Source organism: Eschrichtius robustus, chromosome 15 (genome assembly GCF_028021215.1).
Source record: "Eschrichtius robustus isolate mEscRob2 chromosome 15, mEscRob2.pri, whole genome shotgun sequence".
NCBI lineage: Eukaryota > Metazoa > Chordata > Mammalia > Artiodactyla > Eschrichtiidae > Eschrichtius > Eschrichtius robustus.
In genome coordinates, this window is record NC_090838.1 from 18,619,315 (window position 1) to 18,646,655 (window position 27,341).

The following is a 27,341-nucleotide window of genomic DNA, read 5'->3' on the forward strand; positions in this document are numbered from 1 at the left end:
TTCCTAAACACTATCAATAACCAATATAAAAAAGGAAAGAAGATTCTATTCACAACTGCAAAAATACAAATGATAAACAATATTAAATAATCTTAACGAGAGAGGTATGAAACTAAATAGAATACATCATGAGCCTGAATATAGATGTCAATTCTTCCCATGCATTTATACCTAGCTATAGTTAACTATATACATATGGTTGGTTTATAGAATTTTATTTTATAGATTTTAAAAATGTAAATCAAAATCCCAAAAAAGATTTGAGTGGGGGGGGGGAGATTTAAAACTTATTTGCAACATTATCTGAAAAAATAATCAAATAAGAACATCAAGGGGACTTCCCTGGTGGTCCAGCGGCTAAGACTCTGCACTCCCAATGCAAGAAGGCTGGGTTCCATCCCTGGTCAGGAACTAGATCCCACATGCTGCAACTAAGAGTTTGCACGCCACAACTAAAAGATCTCGCATGCCGCAACTAAAGATCCTGCGTGCCGCAACTAAGACCCAACGCAGCCAAATAAGTAAATAAATATTTTTTTAAAAATTAAAGAAAAAGAACATCAAGAAAATTTTGGATAAGTGTGCTAGCTCCAATTTCAGAACATTTAAACCTGTTTTAGTAACTAGCACTTCATACACACTTCTTGTTTAATTTTCTTAACAATTCTATGAAATACATAAGTTTCCTCTTACTAAATAGATAAAGAACCCAAGGCTAAGAGAGGTTAGGTATAAGATTATACAACTGGGTGTCCATATAACTGCAAAGCCCAGGTTCTAAAACACAAAGTTAAGATGCACCCTACTTTATACGGATACATATTACAGAACAGAATAATAGAATGAAGAATACACCAAAGAAAAGAAACACAGATCAGTGGAACATAGCAGCCCAGGAAACAAATCATAGTAATTGAAAGAATTTTATATATGATAATAAGCATAAAAATAAATGGAACAGAGATGAATTATAACACAAATATTGTTTTAAAATAGGGAGGGGGCTTCCCTGGTGGCGCAGTGGTTAAGAATCCGCCTGCCAGTGCAGGGGACACGGGTTCGATCCCTGGTCCGGGCAGATCCCACATGCCGTGGAGCAACTAAGCCCGCGCACCACAACTACTGAGCCTGCGCTCTAGAGCCCACGAGCCACAACTACTGAAGCCCGCATGCCAGAACTCCTGAAGCCTGCGTGCCTAGAGCCTGTGCTCCACAACAAGAGAAGCTATCACAATGAGAAGCCCTCGCACCGAAACGAAGAGCAGCCCCCGCTTGCCACAACTAGAGAAAGCCCGCGCACAGCAACGAAGACCCAATGCAGCCAAAAAATAAATTACTTAATTAAATAAATAAATCTATTAAAAAAAATAGGGAGGATTCAGATCCTCATTTCACAAAACAAAATGAATTCTAACACAGAAACAAAGAAAAAACAAAAGATTCATGTATTTTTAATTCATAAAAATCTAAAAACTTTTGTTACTCAAAAATTACAATCTGAACCAAACGGCAAACACTCAAATGAGACTAATAATTTGCCATTAACAGGATTGGTTCTTAATGCATAAAGAGCTTATATGACAGTATTTTAACAAAAAATACCTTCTTATACAAAGAATGTAGACAATTCAAAAAGAAAATAGAAATAAATAACTTCTTAAAAAATGTTCATTCATTTAACAATTTTAGAATGCTTCCTACATTGACTGCCTTGGCCCGTGGTATCCAACAATACCACTGTTACCATAGAGCTCATAACTCAGTGCATTTATTGGAAAAAGGAAGTAAATTACTATAATTCAGTGTGATTAATAAGCAGCACTCTTTAAGTACAGGGTGCTATCAGAGACTCATAAATGGTTTTCCTGAAAAAGTGTTATGAAAGCACAAACCCAACAGATCGAAGGCAGAAAGGATGAATGTCAAGAAACAAAAACAGGATGTACAAAGGAACAGAGGCTAAAAAAACCTCTTGGCCCTTTGGGGTAGAGGATAGATAGTTCATTACAGCCAGCTTCTTTTAAGGTTTTAGGGTAATGTAAGGGTAAAGATACTGGGGTAAGGGAGGGGAAGGGGGAAGGAGAATCAGACTGTGAAGGGCTATGAAGGGTTCTGTAAACCACGTTAAAAGTTGGAATGGACACTGAAGACAATGAGGAAGCATTAAGATGCTTAAGCAGGGGAAGTGACGTAAGCATACACATGTCTTTGGATGACAACTCTAACTCAGCATGTCAGTATAGGAAAGGGTTTTGAAAGAAGGTGAAACAATAGGAAAGATGACCAGTTAGGAGTCTGCTATAATAACCCAGGCATGAGATGTTAATAATAGTATAGACAAGAACAGTGTCAGAGGAGGTAGAAGGAAGAGCTTGGAATTAGACTTACTTAGTAAGAAAAATCCATAGGACTTGGTCATTTACTAGATATAAAAGGGAAGAAAGAGGAAAGAGTTGAGAATGATGTCCAATTCTAGTTGGGACAACTGAATGGATGGTAGCTCATAGGACTCATGGGAAGAGAAGGAAAGACACAAGCCAGCATATACCGAAAGATCTGTGACACAACAAAGGGTGATAGGCAACTGGACAAAGTTTAAAGCTCAAGAGTGATCTAGGCTTGAGAAAGACTTGGTAGTTACTAACAAAGATGAAAAATAATGAAAACAAATGAAAATATTGAGAAACATCATTTATCTGTTAGATTGATAAATATTAGAATACCGTTATTAGCAAATAGATGATGGGAAAATTGGTATTCTCATGAATAGTGAGAATGGAAAAAAGTACAATTTTCTGAAATTAAATTTGGCAAGTATGCCAAATATATGCCAAAATGTATATCCAAGGATATTCTGCAATTCATCCCACTCCCAAAGATTCCCTTACTTCTTAGTGTTCTCTACATTTCTTCCCATAGTACTTATCTTCTAACATTTCATCTATCACACTGATTGTTTTATTGTCTGCCTCCATCTAAAATGTAAGCTGAATAAGGGCAGGGATCCTAGTATATTTGGTTCACTGACATATTCCAATTACCTAGGACAACATCTGGCACATGATGGGCACTTTGACAAAATATCTGTATGAGTGAATGAATATATGAAAGTGCAAACGATTCAAATAAATAAGAAGATATTATTTTCATCTATCTAGTTGGCAAAGATTTTAAAAGACAAACAGTGCTCAGAAATGACAAGGGAATAGAAAAAATAACCCTCTCATACATTAGTGATGAAATGTAAATTGGTACAACCTTTCTGGAAGGCAATTTAACAATCTCTATCGATAGGTTTTGAAATGTATATACACTTTGACACAGCAATCAGTTTTTAAAATCTATCTTAAGGTCTGAATCAGAAAATGTTATAAAGATGTATACTTAGAAAGATGTCTATCACAGCACTGTTTATAAATGAGGAAAACTGGAAATTGCAATTTTTATCAGTAAGGTTATATAAATTATGAAACATCCAAAAAAAATACTATGCTGCTATTTTAAAAGAATGACATTAAACGTATACTGACATGAAATAACATTCCCAACATAGTGGGGGTGAAAGCAAGTTACATTAACAACCTTACAGGAGAATATAATTTATATAAGATAATATATGGGTCTGTCTATATGGATAGAGAGAATATGGAAGTGTGGTCACCAAAATGTTAACACATATTACCTTCAGGTGCTTGGGCTTTAATTTTTACTTTCTTCTTTATGCTCTTCTTTTTTACTTGAATTTTCTACAGAGTATATCATCTTTCTAATCAGAAAAAACAAAGCTATTTTCATTTGGAAAACCTTAAAAAGTTCTGTTTCTAATCCCCTTATGGTAATATACAATAAGAAAGAAAACTTATTTTCCATCATAAGGGTTCTCTACCAGATTGATAGGCCTTAAATAGCTTGACTTCAATTTCATCTTAAATCTAAAGAAAAGGTTGCAACACTGTTTTAGGAAACTATTCCCAGAAAAAGAAACCCATCATCAATGCCGGAGCTAGTGTTACTGACACCAGCATTAAAGTCATGCTTTCTACTTGTCTAGAATCTTTTTTGTATTAATCTGGCATGCTAACACATGTTGCTCGAACAAAAAAGCCAAACCAAACCAAATCAACAACAACAAAATACACGTGTAGTCCTTATTAAAGGCTTATGGTCTAAAGTAAATGCTTCTTGGAAAGTGTGAATAATCATATCATCCAACCTACCCTAAAAAACCCTATCTACATATTAAGCTCAGAAATCAATTTGGAAACCACATAGTACAAGAGAAAGAATATGATCCCAAGAAACAAACAGTACCAAGTCTGCCCCCTACTAGCAGCATGATCATGGGCAATTTACTTAACTTCTTTGTATCTCAGTTTCCTCATCTATAAAATGATGATACCACAAATGCTCATGACTGTTGAGAGGCCTATGTGTATTACTATATACGAAGCCCCAGCTCTATATACCTACCACATGTCTACTTTGTAATGAGCAACAAATGCTAACTCCTATACCTTCATACTCAAAAGGACAGCAAATGCCACCATTTTTTCTGTGAAGCATTCCTGGACTTCCCTGTGGAAGCTTCTTAGTTCTGCTTTCATAACACTTTAGCCATATCACAATGTTTGTCACCCCCAAGAACAAGAACTCTTCCAGAGTAAGAACTATGTTATATCTTATTCATGCTTCAAGCACCTAGTACAATGCCTGGCACAGGGTAAAAAAAAAAAAAGGCAAAATGAGTGAATAAATAAATAAAGTAATTTATCAAAACATCTTTAAAAAACAGCTCATTCTAGGATATAGCTGTCTCACTATTAAATCAAAGTCAAAGCAATGAACTAGAAAAGCATATGTAAAAGAGGTTAAAATTAAACCAATTCCTTGAGAAAGGCTAAGCCAACCAAAATAAGCCATACCACTGATAATACATTAAATCAGTAACAGAATGTTCTTAATGTAAAATTGAAAAATTGATAGTTTCTTAGCTCCTACTATGTATTTCAATTCAAATAACTAAAATTGTCAAAACAAACAGCACACACATGGCACACAGGCTAGCCAGGTGAAAGTCAGAAAAAAATGATTATTTGGTTTTCCCTTAGCCATCAATAAACAGATCTGTAAAATTACTGAAACAGTTTAAGAAAACTTCCTGGAGGGCATAAAAGAAAGGCTCTGGAGTGAAGAAAAAAGTTTCTAATAGAAGAGCTTGCTGTTAAAGAGTAAATTAAAGTAATTTAGTCTCATTTTAAAAACTAAAAAACAAGGAAGGGTTATCAATGCAAATAATCAAATTAACATTTCACCAAAATCTACATGGGAAAAACTTCGATTAAAGTTAAAGACTTAAATTTGTTCAAAATATCTCTAAAGAAAAATTACTTAAAAGTATACACAATCCAGTGTCTTCTAATAAAAGTCCTATTAGACCTACTTGACTGGAGCATTATGGTTCTTTAACTATCATGATAATTATGTAAATGCAAGTGATGATGCTGTTAGTATTTGAAAACTATTTAGCACTAAAATTGTTCACCCATTGAAGTGCACAGCAAAAGCTGCTTTAGCATAGACAAAGGCAAATGTAAATAGAAAAAACATAAAATCTAAATTAGGAAAGTGTAAACTAATGAGGTTTTGGAGAATCAGAAAGTTATTTGTTTAATTACTGAGCAATTTCTAATTCAAAACCTCTTTAGTACCCTTAGAGTCCTAAATTATCATATGAAACTTATTACAATCAAAATATTCTAGATCATGGTAAATATTTCATTTCTGTCCACTTTAGTTCAAATAAAAAGCAATAAAATTGGGGACATGGGTTTACTTTCTGAAGGCAACCCTTCCTTCTACCCTACTTTAAAAAAAAAAAAAAATCCCACAATCATTTTAGGAAAAAATATCTTGAGTTGACCAATAAACTAATTTATTACCACACAAAAACATAGACACAGTAAAGTTTTCCAGAATTGTGTCCAAACAACAGAAAAACAAAGTCCTCCAGGTTACAACCAAAAGTAAAAATATACTGTAGTTCTAACTATAAAGTAGTAAAAATCACTCTAAATTGAAAGAAATTTCAATTTAATTGAAATCAATGATATAAATTGCTTACATTGTAAAATGAAGGTAAGGTTTATGTACAGCAGCAGCTGATGACTGTTTCTTTGGTGATCCTGAGTGACAACTGGTCTCGAAAATGGATAAAGCATTCTCATCTTCACTATCATCTAAAATCAGAGTTTCTATATCTGTTTTAAAAAAAAAAATCACAAAGATTATGAGGCTTAAAAAGTCATTTAATATTAGTGCCCTACCAAAGCTAAGAAAAATTGGTTTAAAAATCAAGTGGCAAAAACTAATAAGTTATCCATCAAATAACACAGATTGTCCAGGGAAACTGACAAACTACAGTATTCTGAGTAATTTATAAATGGAACCAATGTAACTTTTTCACCTTTACGGACTACTTAAGTGTTATGAGATGCATTTTGGAAGACTACAAGAACAGTGGAAAAGAAATGGCACTCTCATAAAATACTCACCTACTTACTAAAAATTTCTAAGTTAATTTTGACCAAAACCAGTACATTTAATATAAATAAGATGGTTTAATTAATAGAGTAATTGAGGTATGGCCCAGTTCTTACAAAAGCAACAAGGAACAAACTGACCTTTATTTTTTCACATGGCACACACACACATATTTCAAGGAAAATCTAGTCTTAGTTAAGAAGGGACTCGGGAATTCAGTGGGAAAAAAACCAATCTTAAAAAATGTACTCATTCAAGTAACATTGGGTCTTAAGTTATTGTTCGATGGACTAACGGGAACTAAAATTCCTATTGAAAGTGCCATACTTAAAAATTTATCTGGACTACAACCTAAAGTATTAATAGCTGTAATTCATACATACCTAACAAAAGCGTCAATTCATTCAATAAAAAGCAATGCTACATGTGTAGGAGAAATGGGAGGAAATTAAGATTGACAGAAATCATACCCTTGCCCAAAAAAACAAAGAAAAAAAAGAGGCATGCTTTCTAAAATGAGATACTGAATTGTGCTGGCAGACACAGATTTCAATGGCTTTTAAAAGCCAAGTATTTAATACAACTAATATTGTAAAAGTTAATCAGAAAATAATTGAGCACCATGTGATTGATAATTTCATATATAAGGAAAGGATACTTGTCTAAGAAAAATATTAAAGACCAAAACAATCCAGAATAATATATCTAAATAACTAAAAAACAATTATTAATAACCAAAGAAAATTTGGTTTCTTTCCTCCACTGGTATGTGAACAAAAAAAATGAAACTAAAGCATACTTTATACTTATGGGGAAAAAATGGTAAGAAAACACAGATAATAATGCCATAAAAAAATTCTCAAATGCAAGTAAAGAAGTTACAGTCTCTCAGAAGAGAAGGTAAGATTTTTATGACCTTCTAAAGGTGACATAGTCTTTTAAAAATTAAAAAAAACTTGGGAAAAGATACATATCCTCAGTTTTGAAAATCAGAGATAAGAAATGTACAATGCATGGCAGAGTAGCTGGCTCATACATAATATTTGTTCTCCTCCTCATGTGACAAACTTAAGAAATCAAGTAATCGATGTGATATTTCATGAGAATCTACCCTTAAAAAAAAGTTTCTGAAAAATATATATATGACAAGCAAAATTCATTGAATATCAATGATTTTTACTATACATAACAGCTTTACCATTATAATTCATTGGACAATTTTTTATACAGTGCAGACTACATGTTAAACAAAGAAAATGAGGATAATTTTTTTAAATTACTGTCTCTTCTAAGTTCACGGGCTTTTACTTTGATTAGCACAGGAACCTAGAGTTTTCCTGTACATGAGTAACATTTTTAAAAGTAGCTTTCTGTTTTTATCTCAAATCCAAACTACAATCTTGAGGCCAGAACTCAAGACCTTCTATAATCAGGTTCTAATTTACTGCCCTACTAGTAATTTACACTCCATTAGCGCAGCACACTGCAGAGTGCTGTGCCAATAACAACAGTATGATGAGTTGAATCCAGAAGGACATTAGAGCAACATGGTTAAGAGCATGGGCTCTGGAGTCAGGCTCCCTGGGTTTGAGCAAGACCTAGAATTTACTGAGTGACCCTTTATATAAGTGAACATCTTCATTTTTGATAGAGTAAGAGTACCTACTCCCAGGATTGTTATGAGGATTAATAAATGACAATTTATGTAAGGGCTTTATAATAATAAAAGAAATGTAAGCCAATACTATCATAGCCAACTTTTCTAAAGATGGTAACACTCCCACATTAAGATAGTCAGAATGTCCCAAGAGTGAACAAACAGAACAAACATCCATTCATTCTTTTTACGGACACTGACTAGGCAACTACTGTGTGCTAGACAACATGCTAGGCCTAGAATATACAGTGGCCAAGGAAATGGATACATTTCCTATATTCGTTGCAAATACAAAAGAGTAACACATAAATAACCTTATAAGAAAACTCAGAATTTATTTACTTATGCCTGCACTTGTTTCATTTTAACAATATGAAAAGGTAATTTACACTACCTTCTTTCTTGTCACTCTGGCTAATTTCAGCATGAGGAAACACTTTTTGCAAGACTGCTAGGATGTTGTTGAAGCTTCTTTCCAGCAGCGGTCTTATGATGGGGGATAGTGCATGTCCCGAAGACATGACAGCACGCTGGGAAGCAGGCACAATATTCTGCATTGCGTGGTAAAAATCTTGGGCGTTGAGCACTATTGAGGAAACATCTAGCTGCAGTTTATGACTGCTAGCATAGATCTGGGGGTAACGCCTCCGCAGGGCAATCAGGGCAGCTTCAGTGCACAGGGCCTTGATATCAGCTCCGCAATAGCCTAATGCACAAAAGGAAAAGGATAACAAAGGTAAGTCCATTTTTCCAAGTATCAACTCTATTTTGCAAATATGCACATCTTTATCTAAAGTAAAATACTAAATCAATCATATGCAATTTCACTAGCAAAATGAAAAATGACCATTTAAAGTCACCTAATAAAACTGTTTACTCATTAAGACTAAAAATGTTTTGAACATTTTAATTAACAAACACATGAACTAATGATATTAAAAGAAAACAAGTCATATATTTTGTGCCAAAACCACTGATTATAATGTACATCTTTCTTCAGGAAAGGTTTTAAAAAAAATAGTTTTATATCAATCCTTCATCAATATTTCCAATCATTAGTTTAGTCCTCATGACATTACAGTTTTCTATAAATTTTCCTAATATTACTAATTTCCAAACACATATAATGGAGCAGTACAAAGTAGTATACATAAGCGGAAACTTCAAAATCAGAGCTATTCTACTACTAACTCTGAGTGCAACCCACAAGCAGGTTAATATCTTATTACCCCCAAAACTATACTTTAAAGTTATGATCATCTCTGATAGTTCCAAAGGTATTACAGGGAATGAGAATCCATTACATTTCTATATTATCTTCCTTTTTATATATATATTTAGTTTAAAATGATTGATAATCCAGTTCACAGGGCTACAGAGATATGAGGTATCATCCATTACCCATATTTAACTGATCATGTAGTTAAACAACAGATCAAGCCACCAGTGCTCTGAAATCATTTCATTCATTTGAGCGACAAATACATAGAAAAACATATGAACTGTTAGGTCTTTACCACAAATGGGAAGAAAACCTCAAACTAGTCATGGTGTTTTTTTATATCACCAATTAAACCTGCATTTGGCCACCTTTATCAGTTATGCCAGCAGGGGGAACCACTCGAACTAGTTACAGAACATTAGTCCCTCAGCTCTTCAAAGAGTGGTATCAGGTTTATTTATCTTTTTATATATCACAATGACCTTGTAGAACACTTAAATACTGAAATTAAAATGGTGATTAGATAGGAAAACTACGAGCAGAGAAGAACTAGTACCAGACTAACTGGCAGAAAAAGAACATTAAGGAACAAAACCATATAAATCAAACTGACTCACACATTATAATAAATTCTATCCCTATATCCCTCAGTAGGGCAAATGATCACGTTAATCAAGTCCTACACATAACAGAAAACTCCTCACCCTGCTCTCCTTTTTCCCCAGCACTTACCACCTTATCATTTACCTATTATGTTTACTGTCTGCCTTCCCCAACTAGAACGTGACCTCTGTAAGAATAGGGGTATTTGTTTGTTTTGTTCGCTAAATGTATCTCAACTACCAAGAACAATGCCTGGCCTGGCATTCAGTAGATATCCAAAAAATATTTCTTGAGTGAAAGAATGAATGAAAAAAGAAACGAGTAACTCCAAAGTTATAGTTTGGAAACGTAAAACTATTAGGTTACCATGTATTACAAAAAAGAGGGGGACGAATCATATCTATTAGGCTTTTCTTTTACTAAGAAATCTAAATTCTTTTATTATTAAACCAACTTACTCACTGTAACTAAAAATTTCAATGAAAATTATGAAGTACTATATTCATAAACATTTATTCAGAGGTAGGGGAAAACTTAATATGACCTATGAGAATTTAATTCAGAAAACTATAAGCAGATTAAGCATTAACACTGCCCCATGACAGCAATCAATCTCCCAAATAATTCTTCAGAATAACCAAGTTTACCGTGTCTCTCATTTTATTTTCTATTTCTCAATGAATGAACCTGACAAAAAGTATCTTTTCCTGTTCCATACATATCTGTTACATTAGTTCAACAAAATAACTGTAGAACACCAGCTCAGTTATAAACAGTTAACTAAATAATCCATTTCAGAGGAAGTAAAGAATAAACTACTGTCTTCAAAAAAATATAAACCACATTTCTTTTTCTTCTTTAAAAGTATATATACTTAGTGAACATACTATATGACCCTATTTTTAAGTGCAAAAACCTAAATTAAAAAGGAAAAAACGTTCAAAAACAATGCAGAACAGAAAAAAGCCACTAAAAGGTATTTTATGTAGTAAATGTTGCCCATAATATTTATGTTGGACATAATAATATAAATAGCAATGTATTGTTCATTTTTTCTTAATTTAATAAAGATAATTTTAAAGCTTATCAACACTAATAGATTCCATTTAAAGAAGTAAATTTTCTTCACTGAGTTAAATAGATGTTTTGTATATTGACACATTTTATTAACAATATCAAAAAATCACATTTGTTAATATCATCACCAATCTCATCGCTAAAATCTTTTAAGTGCTGGCAAGCTGTCAGCTCACAATGACAAATATAAGTCATAGAACGCCCTTTGAGAACTGCTGTGTAGCTTATAATCCCTTTTTTGGTTTTAAAAAAATCCTAATTTTTGCTTGCAAGTTTGAATTTCATAATTAGTTATAAACTAATCTTTGAAAAAAATAAAGAAGTAAATTTTCTCATGGATTATCATAACCAACAGACTATAAATGATAGGAATTACCTTCTTTACATTTGTTTGTGAATGAGAATTACTAGTTTATATCTGTGGCTGTCAACCTTGACTAGTCATCCGAATAAACAACGAAAATGAGTCAAAAATAGATTCCCAACAAACTTAGTGAATCAGAATCACTAAGTGGTGGTTTAATATCATAAATATGTATTCTGAGAAAACTTTACAAGTGATTCTGATATACAAAAAATTTGAGAACTACTGAATTAATAATAATACACTTTCCTTACTAGACTCTAAAACAGAACTAAAGGTACATCATAACCATGGCTAAATAGGTTATATTAAGGGTGACCACATGTCCTGGTTTAGGCCATTTGCCTTGTCATAATTAACAGCGTATTTTTTCACTCTCAAAAGGGTCCTGCTTTAGAAAAATAGACGATATGACTATTCCAGAAATACTGAAATACAGCCTTTTGAGAGTCAAAAGCTGGTGTTAAATATCAATATCCCTTCCATAAGAATTCCATAACTATACTAGTTCTACCATTACAACTCTAATAGTCTGATGAACACACATAGCTAGATACCAAAGAAAACGCATTCCTGAATACTGCTATTAAGATGGAAATTTGTCTGAAAGAATGAAAATACAAGCTACTCAAAGAGGTTATAAACTAGAGAAAGGTAATAAAATTTTATGAAGTTACTTTTTAAGTAAAATACCAAACAATGAAGGTCCACAAGCTAAGATGCCACATTGACAGATACCCTTTCATTGTTTTGGCCCTCTTAGTGAAAATGAATAGAGAAATATGATTAGATTGAAGTTCTTCATTAAGCTTAAGCTCCTACTATTTGTGCATATGTTCTGGATACCAAATTATTTGAAGACTACTAAAAATCACACCTATTATGCATGCAAACCTCCAAGTACTTGGGAATTCATTTCAAGGTAAAAGTTACCAAATCCAACCTCTAACAAGAGGTCAACTATCTTTGCAGTCATTCATTAAGACTGCATACTCTTTTGTTAGGCATAAATTTCATTCAACTGAACCCATACATGTTAAAACATCTTTGGGATACCTAAGTGCTAAGCTCATAATGAATTAAAAATTTATTGCTATTTCGTTCCTGTTTGAAGACCTGCATTTTCTTTTTTCTTTTTTTTTTTTTTTTAATGTGAACTGGTTTCTTAAATGAAATAAATGTCACAATCAAAATCAGAAGTCAGTTAATTATAATGGATTTTTATGTCACTCTCCAGGAAGAAAATAGAGTATATATAAGCAGATTCTAAACCAGCAACGCCACCCCCAAAAAAGGCAAGAGAAGTTTTTCAGTCCTATAAAAAAGTATGTCTTAAAATTTTTTTAACTTAAGAAACTGACTAAAAGCTAAAGTAAATAACTTGGTAAAATGAGAAGGAGTGGCCTTTCGAAATGAAAAAGGAAACTGAGAGTCTAATATTTACGATGAAGAATTAGAGTATATAATATTTCAGATGGTAGATAGGGTAAAAAAGTAATTTTAAAATTACTCTTAGGGAATTTCCAAAATTATTTGAAGACTTCTGCATATTTCAGTTAAGGATCATTCTGTGACAAATTCACAGACGAATCTACAAATATTTCCCATTCTGATCTGTACTCTAACACAATAATATCATAAAAGTAACAGGAAATAAAAGGGGTCAGATTTCAAAAAGGGCAAAGACTGGATTTTGTACCAAATACCACCCTCTCCCATAAAGCAGCACAAGGCTTTGCAAAGGTCAAGCCAAATTTACATGAAATGGGTTTGGCGCATGCTCTCTTATACCAGGCAAAGCTTAAACTGGAGTAGTGCTGGAGAGATTTACGTTTTCTCCTCACCAGAAGATGTCGAGGTCTTTGTGGTTCAAAAGCTGAGGTATGCTGCTTCGGAGATGGAGGTCCCTGTGGATGAAGAGGATAATTCGGATGTAGCTAACTGAATGGACTAATGTTCTATTTAAGTTTTAATTATTTGATGGTGGACCACAATGATTTTTTAACTAAGTTGTTCTTTTTGGTTTTGGTAACTTTAAAGTTTTCCCAAGTAGACTGCTGATTGTTAGTGGACTTATCAGGGAGACTTCTTCATAATGCTTAAAAAAATTTCATGGAGAGATTTTTTAATTTATATTTTTGAGAGAATGAGAGGAAAATAGACAAAAGACAGAAAAAGAATGAAGGAAAAATACCTGTGTGTATATTCAGTTGCTTAATACCACATTCATTTTTATTTCAGACCTAATTAGAGCCAAAACCCTGAATTCTAAAACCTCTGAATTCCGTCTCCTATGTATGATCATGTATGTACATAAAACACTCTCACCGTATCCTTTTAGGACAGTAGTGTTCGTTCACTCTGTAGGAGATCTACTTTGTGCATAACTTAACATTAACTTGGAGAATTTTACATTTGGGGAAATACTAGCAGATGTCATTAAGTATTTTCTTTGAAGACTCCTCTCACTCAACTTCTTTCTAAACCACCGGCATGAGGATAAGTCCATCATGTAATCTGTGAAGTAAAAGACTACAGTCCTGCCCTATACATGGACCTTCACCTCTTGTTTAAGCTTATTTTTCTTAGTAAAACTTCTGAAAGGGAACAATTCCTAAAAGGAGACACTGTAGTAATACTAGAAATCCAGCACTCAATGAAAGGCATATGACCACTGAGCTTTGATAATCAAAACACCTAATGGCAGCTAAAGTTCTAATTTAGAAGTGTTCAAACTTCAAGTGAAATGTTTAAAATAATATTTACATTTAAAGGCAAAGCCATCTATTGCACAAAAACACAACTATACTCATTCACATTCCAAACATAAGGGGAAAGGGAGGCTGATCAGAACAAACAATGACAATCAAAAGATTCAAACAGTAGCACTCACCAACACATTTTTCAGCCAATTCACCTAAAAAAGCATCTGACAATTTTGGATTCCAGTCCCTGGTATGGATCTGTAAAATGTGTTTTCTTGCCTAAGAAGAAAAGTACAGATAAATAAAATCTTGCCTAAGGAAAAAAGTACAAATAAATAAAATATCATCAACCCCAAAATGTATTAGATGGAACAAATTTATCAACTAACCATATCCCAGAAAAGCAACTGTTTATTTTAAAAGAAACATAAACAGCTTGGCATCCACATCAACTCTGATTCCCATAATAACCCTGTGAGCTATGTAGCAGAGATCTTTGTTTCACAAACTAAGATAACATCCTGAGAGGTAAAGGAACTTGACTAGCGGCACATATGACTACGTGACTGATATAGGACTAGAACTCAAAACTAAATTTCACTTTCCTCCACGTCATTTTAAGCATTTGAAAACATGTAAACAAAAAAACTTTAATGCGTTATAATAATCATAACTTTTAAACAAACCTTATATTTAGATTTCACAGGCCTTTTGGTTCTCATATGCATAAAGTGTCATTAAAGTTTTAAGTTGAAGAAGTTTTCAATTAAGTAAAGAAATATAATAAACATTATCATCTTGTAAGTTAGTTAATGTTTTCACATCTAATATATAACAAGGTAATCTCCATAAATATTAATTGAATTCACTGTAAAACAAAGGTCTAAACAATTTTACCTTGATTTTTTTCTTTCAAAATAGCATGCTTTACCTTAAATCTAACTGTATAGCACAATCAAAAATTTAACATCTTGGTTCCAAATTAAATGAAATTTCTTTTTCTCCCACAGTAAAAAAGAAACACTGAAGTATGAGTCCATAATCACCTGAAAAGTCACATCAGAATTTTTTTTTCACATTTGCCTTCTTTCAGGGGAAAAACAATGCTTTCTAAAATTGAGTATACTTGTTTCCTCAACACTGCTACTTGAGTTTCTTGAGACTATGAAAAAGCAAATTATAACCAAGATGATAATATTATTGCCTTGGTGAGGAATTTGGGGTCTAGCACCAAAACAAAAAGAACTTGAAAGCTGTCAAGATAAACCTTGCTCAAAAAGTTGACAAAATCTGGAATCAATAGCTATTGCTTCAATTCCAAGTTCTAAGTTAGGCGTTCAGCTACCAAAAATAAATCAATGATGTAACAAATATTTTCTTTCGACTTGAAATATCTGCCTGAACAGATACTAAAAAAATATAAAATCAAGGCCCCCAAAAGATATCATTCTGAGAGCTTATATAGTCTAGAAGATGACATTAAGAATCTATATAGACTTCATTACCAGAAGGGGCGCCACTCATTCAAGACCCTTAGAGAATCAGAAACACGGCAAAAAAAAAAAAAAATCTAAGCTGGAAGATATCTCAAAAAAGAACTATCTGTATCCCTTCATTTTACAAAATAAGTAAAGATTTAGAGGAAATGAAATTAATTACCTAAAGTCAAGTTATTGTCAGGTCTCTGAGACATTTAAGTGTCTTTCTCTTTTTCTATATAAAGAGTCTCCTTTCTTTATCATAAAAACAAGAAATAGAAGAAATTATTTAAATCAAGAAATGTTTCATTATGCTTTACTCTATATGGCATATAGAAGAGTAAATCATATGGTTTCTCCTAATAGAAAGTAGCTTCCTCTATTATTAAGAGTCAAAGGCAAACTCAGGTCACTCATTCTTTAGGATTCATGAATATACACATAACATTTATAACAATAATCATACTGCTGCTGATGATAAACAAAAGAAATTAAGCATTACTGCATAAAGAAGGTACATGCTATTTTATGGTAATAAAGAGTTAACAAAATTATTAAAATCTGGCACCAAGACTTACTTTTACTTTTTTTGTTGTTTGTTTTTTACTTTCACTTGCTCAAATAGCAAGAGTCATGATATTCCACTTCTCAAACTGCATGCTAATATTAGACACTGACTGGTATCAATTTAAATTAACGACCCAAATGGAGCCTTATGACTGCCCTTAACCCTTCTCTATTCTATTCATGAGGCTATCTTCCAGCAGACTAGTTCATAGCTTCTCTGTCTTCATGCTCAGCCTCTCGTTCAGAGCTTGCTTCCTAATCCACTGAGAAAACTGAAGCAATCAGAAGAAAACTTCCAAAGATACCCCATACCAACTCTGTCCACCTGTCAGCATGTGTACCCGCAATATTCTGTCTTCTCCCTATTATAACAGATGAACTATCAAATTCCTATCTATAGTCATTCTCGGGACTTCCCTGGTGGTCCAGTGTCTAAGACTCCACGCTCCCAGGGCAGGGGGCCCAGGTTTGATCCCTGGTCAGGGAACTAGATCCCACATGCCACAACTAAGACCCAGCGCAGAAAAATAAATAAATAAATTTTTTTAAAATTAAAAATAAAGTCATTCTCATCACTCATATATTAAATCCAATCCCCCTTCTCGCCTATCAAGGCAAGAAGATAATTCTCCTTTCTCAATTTCACCACCAAAATTTCCTTCCCTACTGGATATTTCTCCCATCTTAAAAATAACAAAACACCTCCTCTTGTCCCCAATTTGCTCAACATCTCACCTCAATCCTTTGCTTCTTATTACAGCAAAACACTTTGAAAAATTTATCTCCATTCACTGTCTCCAATTCCTCCCCTCCCATTCTCTTAAACTAACCATATTCGAGTCAAGTTTTTTGCACCCACCACTAATTGAAATTGTTCCCATCAGGTTTCACCAATGACCTACATAATGCTAAATACGATCGCCAATCTTCTGTCATGTGATTTAATTTAGCAACATCTGACACAGTTAATTATACCTTCCCCATTGATATAGTTTCTTCACTTGGCTTCCAGAATCCCACTCTCCTAGTTTTCCTCTTACCTTACTGACTGCTTCTTAAGACAGAGGAATTGTATCATCTAGTCTCATGACCTTAAATATTACCTAAGGAAAAAAAGGTGAACAGCCAGTCTAGGCTTTTTCCACAGACCCAGGCCAAGAAAAATGATCTTAGGTTTAGGTCTCAAGCACCGTTTTCTTGAAACTTAGAAAGTTAAAATTAACATGGAAAACTATGCTCAAGATCCATACTTATACAATATAGTAAGCCACAGAACATTTCCATCGTCACAGAAAATTCAACTGGACAATACTGTTCTAGACCTCGTTTACTGTTAAATCTCTGATTTGTGTGGACTATACCTGAATTGTGAGGACTATGGTTGGCATATGGACTTTGAGGCCTACATGACTAGGACAATATAGAAGAGAATTGGAAAATCAAGGTAATGGCTTTCCTGTGCCAAAACGAACACTGGCTGTGCCCCTTAGAGCTAATAAGCACACTCCCCATCTACTGGTAGAGCCTAAAAGATGTGCTTGAACTGTTGTAAGATGTCCCTAACGAGATAGCTGATGTTTCCCCATGCTGCAGTAGACTACTTCAGTCTTGTCTCCTATAACTAAGCGTACCTCTATGCACTGGTACAGCCCTAGAAGCTCACTTGGGTAACAAAAATGATGCTGTATACACTATGTTTCCTATCCTGACAAAGCTAAATAAACTTGGTGCCCAAAAAAAGCCTATAAGTTGGATCGTCAATCCAAAACTGAGACAGATACACTGGCTGTTCAGACTGTCGAACTGAGGTAGAGACTGCTCTACACAGACTGCTCTATACAGCAGAGCCATTGCCTTCATTTCCCTGTAGTCTACTGTACTGTACTAATCACTAAGCGTCTCACACCTATGTACATAAATGAGGCATTTTACAGAGATCCAAAATCAAAGCCATATAACAGCAAGTGCTCGTGTGTGTGTGTGTGTGTGTGTGTGTGTGTGTGTGTGTGTGTGTATAAATATATATATTCATATGTAGTATCTTCTCTGCTCTCTTTTGGTTATATTTATATAGGTATGTGTTATAAAGGTTCTAATTAGGCTTGATATGTTTAATACATGCAAAGCATTGTCAAATACAGAATCTTCTCTGAATATGTCCCTCCCTCTCAAATATAAATGTGCAGTGAAGATGACAGTCAATGATTAAACTGGTCAAAGACTAACCAAAAAATTGCCAAGTAAAAATAAGAAAAAAGAACTTTGTATAACATGTTAAATAACATTTTACATAGTCAATGACTACACATTGCCCTGTTTTAATTATGTTTTTTTTTTTATTATGTTCTTTTTAAAACTACACTATAGGGCTTCCCTGGTGGCGCAGTGGTTAAGAATCCGCCTGCCAGTTCAGGGGACGCGGGTTCAAGCCCTGGTCCGGGAAGATCCCACATGCCGTGGAGCAACTAAGCCCATGCGCCACAGCTACTGAGCCTGCGCTCTAGAGCCCACAAGGCACAGCTACTGAGCCTGCGTGCCACACCTACTGAAGCCCGCGTGCCTAGAGCCCGTGCTCCGCAACAAGAGAAGCCACCGCAATGAGAAGCCCGCGCACCGCAACACAGAGTAGCCCCCACTTGCGACAACTAGAGAAAGCCCGTGCGCAGCAACGAAGACCCAAGGCAGCCAAAAATAAATTAATTAATTAAAAAAAAAAAAAACTACACTATAATGAATAGCGTTTGCTGCTTTTAATTAAATAAGATGTTACAGCCACTTCTATGAGAATTTGCATATTGGGCTCTTATTCATAAAGCCACCGTTACTCTAAAAACGTTATTTTTATGGGAACAAAGCTACTTTGGCAAACAAGAGACATATGACCTGTCATACAAGATAATTAATACAATGTGGAGAACTAAAGAAAAGAGTAAGTAAGCATCTACAGTAACCTAAAAACCATACCCTTACTTCCTAAAAATCATAAACTTTCTGATAATTGTTAACAAAAAAGATTAAATTATTCAATAATTACAAGAATTTTTTAAGTAGTAACTAAGATATCCAACAAGCACAAAATTTTGAAAATGACCACTCATAAAATACCACTTTCAAAGTATGTATACATATATATATATATTTCATAATTAAGTCACAAATAAATCTTAATATATCAAAAACTCTTACCTTTTGATCAGGAAGGTTGAAAAGAAATTCTCTGTCAAAACGACCAGGTCTCCTGAGAGCAGGATCTATAGAATCAAGTCTATTTGTAGCACCAATAACAACAATTTCGCCCCTATTGTCTAATCCATCCATAAGAGCAAGGAGGGTTGACACTATAGAGCTGTAACAAAATTTTCAGACAAAATTTTAAATTTTAAAAAGGGAAGAAAGAAAAAGTTGCAAAAATTGCTGCTTATACTAACTTTTATCAGTCTTAAAGACTAAAAAAATGGATTTTTATATCCATGTTCACAAGTAAAACTAAGTTCCATTTAACTTTCTCATATTACTCTAAACAGGTTTAAGTCTTCTGCAGATATAACTGACATACAATACACTGAATATATTTAAAGTATACAAATTGCTAAGTTTTGAAGTATGTGAAACTATCACCATAATGAAAAAAAGTAATATCCATCATGCTATTCTTCATGCCCTTCAAAATCCATTCCCCACTGCTCTTCTTTGACCCAATCCCCTGGCAACCACTGATCTGAGTTCTGTCACTATAGATTAGCTTACATTACCTAAAATTTTATATACATGGGATCACACAGTAAGTACTTTTTTTTTCTGGATTCTTTCCCTCAGCATGATTATTTTGAAATTCACCACATTGTTGGTTTAACACTAGTTTATTCCTTTTCATTGCTAAGCAATATTCCATTTTATGGATGGATCCCAATTTGTTGATTCACATGTTGATGGACATTTAGACTGTTTCCAGTTTTTGGCTATTACCAAAAAAGCTGTGAACATTTATACAGGTCATGAAGATGTTCCCATAGGTTTTTTCCTAAAAGTTTTATACTTTTACCTCTTAAGCTTAGGCCTTCATCCTCTTAACCTTTAATGTTTACAGAATCTAAAATAACATCATATTTTGTATTCCTAAATATTGCTTTATCAGTGTCTTTTTTTATCATGGCCAATTATGCAACAGGTTTGTCAATTCTATTTTTTTCAAAGAAGCGACTTTCTAATTTCCTGATTTCTGCATGTCTCTGTTTACAGTTCATATATAGTTAGCTGTAATTTTTTATTTTACTAATACCATAGATTACTTAGAACAATAGTTCTTGATAAAAAACAAAATTCTCTGCTTATCTTTTTGTCATTTCTTTTTTTTTTATAAATTTATTTATTTATTTATTTTTATTTTTTGGCTGTGTTGGGTCTTCGTTTCTGTGCGAGGGCTTTCTCTAGTTGCGGCAAGTGGGGGCCACTCTTCATCGCGGTGCGTGGGCCTCTCATTATCACGGCCTCTCTTGTTGTGGAGCACAGGCTCCAGACGCGCAGGCTCAGCAGTTGTGGCTCACGGGCCCAGCTGCTCCGCGGCATGTGGGATCTTCCCAGACCAGGGCTCAAACCCGCGTCCCCCGCACTGGCAGGCAGACTCTCAACCACTGCGCCACCAGGGAAGCCCTGTCGTTTGTTTCTTATATTTTGTATATTACTAAACTTTGGAAATTAGTTGTGATTTGAGGCACAATGTATGGCCAATTTTTATAAATGCTGTGTTTGTTTGAAAACAGTGTTCATTCTATATTTGCCTTAGATAAGTATGCCCATAAGATCAGATTCATATAATATAGTTGTTCAAATAATCTGTAGAGAATTTATTTTATGCTCATTTGGTCTATTAATTACTGAGAGGTACATGATATCTCTCACAATGATTATCAATTTGACTCTTTGCAGTTCTGTCAATTTTTGTTTTATACAGTTTGAAACGTAGTAATTAGGGAATTATAAATTTTAAACTATTATATCTTTCAATAAATTGAAGATTTTATTATTGTAAATTGATCCTCTTTTTATGTATAATAATGCTTTCTGTCTTAGTCTCTTTTGTCTAATATAGCAATAGTAGCTTTCTGTTAGTATTTCTTTTTTTTTTTTTTTTTTTTTTACGATAATGTCAAGTTTAATTTGCCAAATATACAAGTTGGACTTGTGGAGCATGTTTTGCCTGGGTGCTACACAGTAAACAGGTTTCTTGAAATGATCCATGGGCAGGGTTAAGAATGGGCCTGGGGCCTGGCCAGAGTTGGGGGTAGGGAGTAGGGTGGGAAGGTCAGGGGGGAAGCCTCAGTCAGAGGGGACTGGCCGGGGATGAGCCATGACCCTCAGAGACCCAGGGCCCTGGCTCCCAGGCGACAGCCCCCTTGATCGGGCACCCGGGCAACACAGACAGGGGGCCGTCCATCCCAAACTTGTCAGCAGCTACTGCGGCTCAACTGCCCCCTGCCCCGCAATCTACCAGACAAATGGAAGCTCTTCTTACCCCACCTCCCAGGCACCCCCCAACAAGGGTTCTGAATTCTAAAAACAGCCAAAACATTCAAACGGTTTCATATGAAATGCTGTCCTGCATCTTTCTGTCTCAAAGATAGCAGCTGCCCCCTCCCCCCACCCACCATCCCCCGAAACGATTTCTGTGCCAAAATGAAGAGGAGCCGTGGGGGGCTCCTCGCCGCGAGGGGCTGCTGCAGTGGCGCCGGGGCACAGAGCCGGTGAGACACGGCAGAGGTCCTGGCAGCACGGCCCAGTTCCCTGCTATCTCCTCCCACAGGCCGTGCTACTTATTCAGGGAGAGCGACTGCATTCGTTTTCCTGACAAAGCTGCATCATCTTTTGCTTTCCTCTCTTCTTCTTTCTTCCTGGCAGCCTCCTCCCGCTGTTTCTGGATGACCGCCAGCCGGGCAAGGTCGGCCTTGGCTTGCTCCGTCTTCTCCGCTGAATGCATTTTCATGTAACGCTCTTTTGCCTTCTGCTTCTCGATTTCTTCTCTTTCTCTCCTTGAAAGTTCCTTGGGCCCGTCCAGGTCCAGCTGTGTGACCTTTTTGGTTGTCTGTGCCACCCGGTTGGGGTTCTCAATGCCGATGAGCCCTTCTACACCTTTGCGCTTTTGCTGGTAATCATCTTCTTCATCTTCGCTCTCATCTGAGTCTAGGGGGGACATTTTCTCCTTTTTGGGGTCACCTGCAGCCCCACCTCCACCTTCTTCTCCTTGTTCCTCTTCTTCCCTGGCCTTCTGCTTTTCAGCCTGGAGCTGTGCGCCGATCTCCTCGGGGCTCGTGTACTGCCTAGCCCGGCCTTTGTGGCCTCCCTATCTCCCTCCTTTAGGCATCGCGGCTCCGGCGGCTGCGGCGGTGGCGCCCCAAACTGACACCGGAACCGGAAATACCTCCGCTTTCTGTTAGTATTTACTTGACACACTTTTATACCATTTTATGAATTTGACTATTTTGGGCATTTTACATAAATGAAACAGTACAATATGTTATCTTTTGTGTCTGGCTTTGTTTCAACTAGCATAAAGTATGTGAGGTTCACCAATGTTACATGTATAAGATAAACACACGTAGCATGTGTCAGAATTTTATTCCTTTTGGAGGCTGAATGATATTCTACCATGTGGATATACCACATTTTATTTAACCATTCATCAGCTAATGGACATTTGGGTTATTTCCATGTTATGGCTATTATGAATAACACTGCTGTGAATATCTGTGACTAAGCTTTTGCATCCCTTTTTCCCACCATTTGGAACCTTTCTTATATGTATCCTTATATGTATTGATAGTTACAGTTTCACAGGTAAATACATATGTTAAAATTACCAAGTGTACTCTTTAAGTATATCAATGAGTATATATAGTATTCTGTATCAATTATACCTCAATAAAAGAGCTTTAAAAAAATCAGTAGTAGGGCTTCCCTGGTGGTGCAGTGGGTAAGAATCTGCCTGCCAATGCAGGGGACACAGGTCCGATCCCTGGTCTGGGAAGATCCCACATGCCATGGAGCAGCTAAGCCCATGCACCACAACTACTGAGCCTGCGCTCTAGACCCCGCAAGCCACAACTACTGAAGCCCGCACGCCTAGAGCCCGTGCTCCACAACGAAAGAAGCCACCGCAACAAGAAGCCCGTGCACCACAACGAAGAGTATCCCCCGCTCGCCACAACTAGAGAAAGCCTGCATGCAGCAACGAAGACCCAACGCAGCCAAAAATGAAAATAAATTAATTAAAAAAATTTTTAAAAATCAGTAGTAAAATAAAAAGGAGATTCTAAAATATCTCCAAATATTCTCTTCAGAAAAGCAAGAAATGAAAAACATAAACAGAAAACACACATAAACAGAAAACAAACATGAAATGGTATTCCCCAAATCATTTCTGTCAATGATTACATAAACATTAATGGATTAAACTTTCAAATTAAAATGAAGAGATTGTCCAGTTAGGAAAACAAGACCCAACTATATATTATCCACAAAAGTAATACTCTAAATATTAAGACACTGAAAGGTAGGTAGTAAGTTAATGGAAAAAAAAATGTACCAAGCAAAAAACATCAGATGTCTAGATTAGCTTAATCATTATCTAATCATTAGATAATCATTTCATTAGATTCTAATGAAAATAGATTTCAAAATAAAAAGTATTAACAAAGATAAAGAGGGGCATTTCATAATAAGAAGGCAACTTCAAAATAAAGACATCCAGAATAATAAATGTGTTTGCACCCAAAACAAAACTTCAAAATAAATGAAACAAAAACTGGCAGAATTAAAGAGACAATTCTACAATCATAGTTGGACATTTTACCACATCTCTCTAATGTTCATAAAATAACTAGACAAAAAAAATCAGTAAAAACACAAAAGATCCTGCATAACATTATTATAACCCTGCCTTACTTGATATATATAGAGAATATTATACCACAAATAGCAGAATACAAATTCACAAGACAGACAATACCTGGGACATAAAGAAATCTGCAGTGAATTTAAAATGACTTTAAGAGTTATTGTTGGGCTTCCTTGGTGGCGCAGTGGTTGAGAGTCTGCCTGCCAATGCAGGGGACACGGGTTCGAGCCCTGGTCTGGGAGGATCCCACATGCCGCGGAGCAACTCGGCCCGTGAGCCACAATTACTGAGCCTGCGCGTCTGGAGCCTGTGCTCCGCAACAAGAGAGGCCGCGGTAGTGAGAGGCCCGCGCACCGCGATGAAGAGTGGCCCCCGCTTTGCCACAACTAGAGAAAGCCCTCGCACAGAAAGGAAGACCCAACACAGCCAAAAATAAATAAATTTAATTAAAGAGTTATTGTTCTGACCACAATAAAATTAAATTAGAGAAACTAATACAGTGTTTTATGTTAATTATACTTCAATTAAAAAATTAAATTAGAAACAGTAAGATAAAAAACACAACTTGTAAACTAAACAACACACTTCTAAATATTCATTGTGTCAAAGAAGAAATGACAAGAGGAATTGGAAATCATTTTGAACTATAGGACACTGATTATATAAGAGGTCAAAAACTGGGATGCAGCTAAAGCAGTGCTTAAAAAGAAATTTATAGCTTTCAATGCTTATATTAGAAAAGAAAGTTTCAAAGTCTAAAATTCCATCTGAATAATCTAGAAAAAAAGAAAACTAAACCTAAAGCAAACAAAAAACAAACAAACAAACAAAAAGCTAAGAAAAGTCATAATGTATATTGCTAAATTAAAGAAGCTAACCTGAAAGATTACATGCTGGGTGATTACAACTACATAGCATTATGGAAAGGGCAAGGGTAGATAGTAAAAAAAATCATTAGTGCCAGGGACTGAGGGGGTGGGGTGGGGAGGGAAAGGAGGGATGAGTTGGTAGAGCACAGAGGATTTTTAGGACAATGAAAATACTCTGTATGATACTATAATGACATATGCACGTTATTATACATTTGTCCAAACTCATAAAATGCAAAACACCCAGAGTGACTACAGACTTCGTGTGATTATGATGTGTCAATGTAGGTTCCTCAATTGTAACAAATGTACCCTCTCTGATGAAAGATGTTGATAATGAGGGAGGCTGTGCATCAGTGCGGGCACAGAGTAAATGGAATAATCTCTGTACCTTCCTCTCAATTATGCCGTAAACCTAAAACTGCCCTTTAAAAAAGATTTTTTTTTAAATTACAAAGAACAAGGTTGGGGACTTATACTAATAAGACTCTATAAATCTCTCAAGTAATTAAGTCAATGATATAATGATAAACCTAAAGATCAACGGAACCAACAACATTGTAAAGCAATTATACTCCAATAAAGATGTTAAAAAAAAAAAAAGGAGTTTGGGATTAGCAGATACAAACTACTATATATAAAATAGATAAACAACAAGGTCCTATAGATAGCACAGGGAACTAGTCAATATCTTATAATAAACTATAATGGAAAAGAATATGAAAAAGAATATATATATGTATAACTGAATCACTTTGCTATATACCAGAAACTAACACAACACTGTAAATTAACTATACTTCAATAAAAAATATAAAAATTATTTTAAAAATTTGTCAGAAAAAAAACAAAAAAAATCATGAATACGAGCAGGGATGTAGATATAAGGCTATTCATTGCAGCAAAGCCTAAAGACTGAAAAATAGAAACAATCTACATATCTAACATTAGAATATTATTTAAAGGTTTATTCTTCCATAAAATGGCATAGAATATAGTCAATCAATTTATTGTAGATTAATGCTTAATAACATGACAATTGTTTACAATAATTATTACAAATACAGTATGTTACAAAGCAGAATTCACAGTTTGATCTAATTTTGATTAAAGAGTAACGTAACACCATGTTAAGAGTGATTATTTCTGTGTGCTAATTTTACTTAAATTTTCCATATTGTCTTACTTTGCTTATTTTTTAAAATGTTCAACTTACGAGGTGATTCAACTTAATAATGAGAAAATATTTCTAAAACCAACATAGCAAGTTAATTTTTTAGCTGCTTGCTAACAATTGCTTACAATTATACCTGAAATTTAATGAACACGTAAATAAATTCTGATGACTCACTGAAAAAAAAAATTACAAAGAACAAGGTTGGGGGCTTATACTAATAAAACTCAATAGAAATCTACCGAGTAATCAAGTCAGTGATACAAGGATAAACCTAAAGATCAACGGAACCAACTAACAAGTCTAGGAATAGACAACTTGATGGTCAATTTCTGACAAAGATGCCAAGTAATTCAATGGAGACAAGGTAACCTTTTCAATAAATGGTCCTGGAACAACTGGAAAAAAAATATGGAAAAAGTAAACTTCAGTCCATACCTTGCACTAGCTATAAAAATTAACTCATGGGCTTCCCTGGTGGCGCGGTGGTTGAGAGTCTGCCTGCTAGTGCGGGGGACACGGGTTCGAGCCCTGGTCTGGGAAGATCCCACATGCCGCGGAGCAGCTGGGCCCGTGAGCCACAACTACTGAGCCTGCGCGTCTGGAGCCTGTGCCCCGCAACGGGAGGGGCCGCGATAGTGAAAGACCCGCACACCGCGATGGAGAGCGGTCCCCGCACCGCGATGAAGAGTGGCCCCCGCTTGCCGCAACTAGAGAAAGCCCTCGCACGAACCGAAGACCCAACACAGTCAAAAATAAAATAAAATAAATAAATATATTTCCAAGGCAACTAAATGTAAAAAAAAAAAAAAAAAAATTAACTCAAACCCTTACCTTATACTGACATATGAATGTTAACTTTAAAACGAATCATTGACCAAAATTTAAGGGCTAAAACTACTAATATTTTAGAAGAAAATATAGAATTGTTGACAAATTGGTTTAGGCAATCATTCTCAAGACACAAAAATATATACCAAAAAAATTTACATAATGGGCTTCATCAAGACTAAAACCTTTTGATTTTCAAAAAGTCATATTTAAGAAAAAGGCAAGCCAGACTAGTAGAAAACTTTTCAAAACATAGATCTGACAAAGGGCTTGTTTTAAGAGCACATAAAAAAAATCTTACACTACAATGAGACATTCAATATGATTTCTCTTTTTTTTAAAGGGTAAAATATTATAACAGAC

General features: G+C 35.0%; 1 protein-coding gene and 1 pseudogene across 2 annotated transcripts in view; both read right to left on the minus strand.

Moving 5' to 3' along the window:
• Positions 1-27,341, minus strand: part of ATAD2B (ATPase family AAA domain containing 2B) — a 155,322-nt gene that overhangs the window by 66,613 nt on the left and 61,368 nt on the right. For both annotated transcript variants that reach the window (XM_068564720.1, XM_068564719.1), the window contains exons 14-17: positions 19,400-19,559; positions 14,357-14,447; positions 8,592-8,903; positions 6,122-6,257 (exon numbers count right to left, since the gene is read on the minus strand). In XM_068564720.1, the coding sequence (XP_068420821.1) occupies positions 6,122-6,257; positions 8,592-8,903; positions 14,357-14,447; positions 19,400-19,559 (699 nt within the window). The remainder of the gene's footprint in view (positions 1-6,121; positions 6,258-8,591; positions 8,904-14,356; positions 14,448-19,399; positions 19,560-27,341) is intronic.
• Positions 21,919-22,601, minus strand: LOC137777775 (28 kDa heat- and acid-stable phosphoprotein pseudogene; annotated as a pseudogene).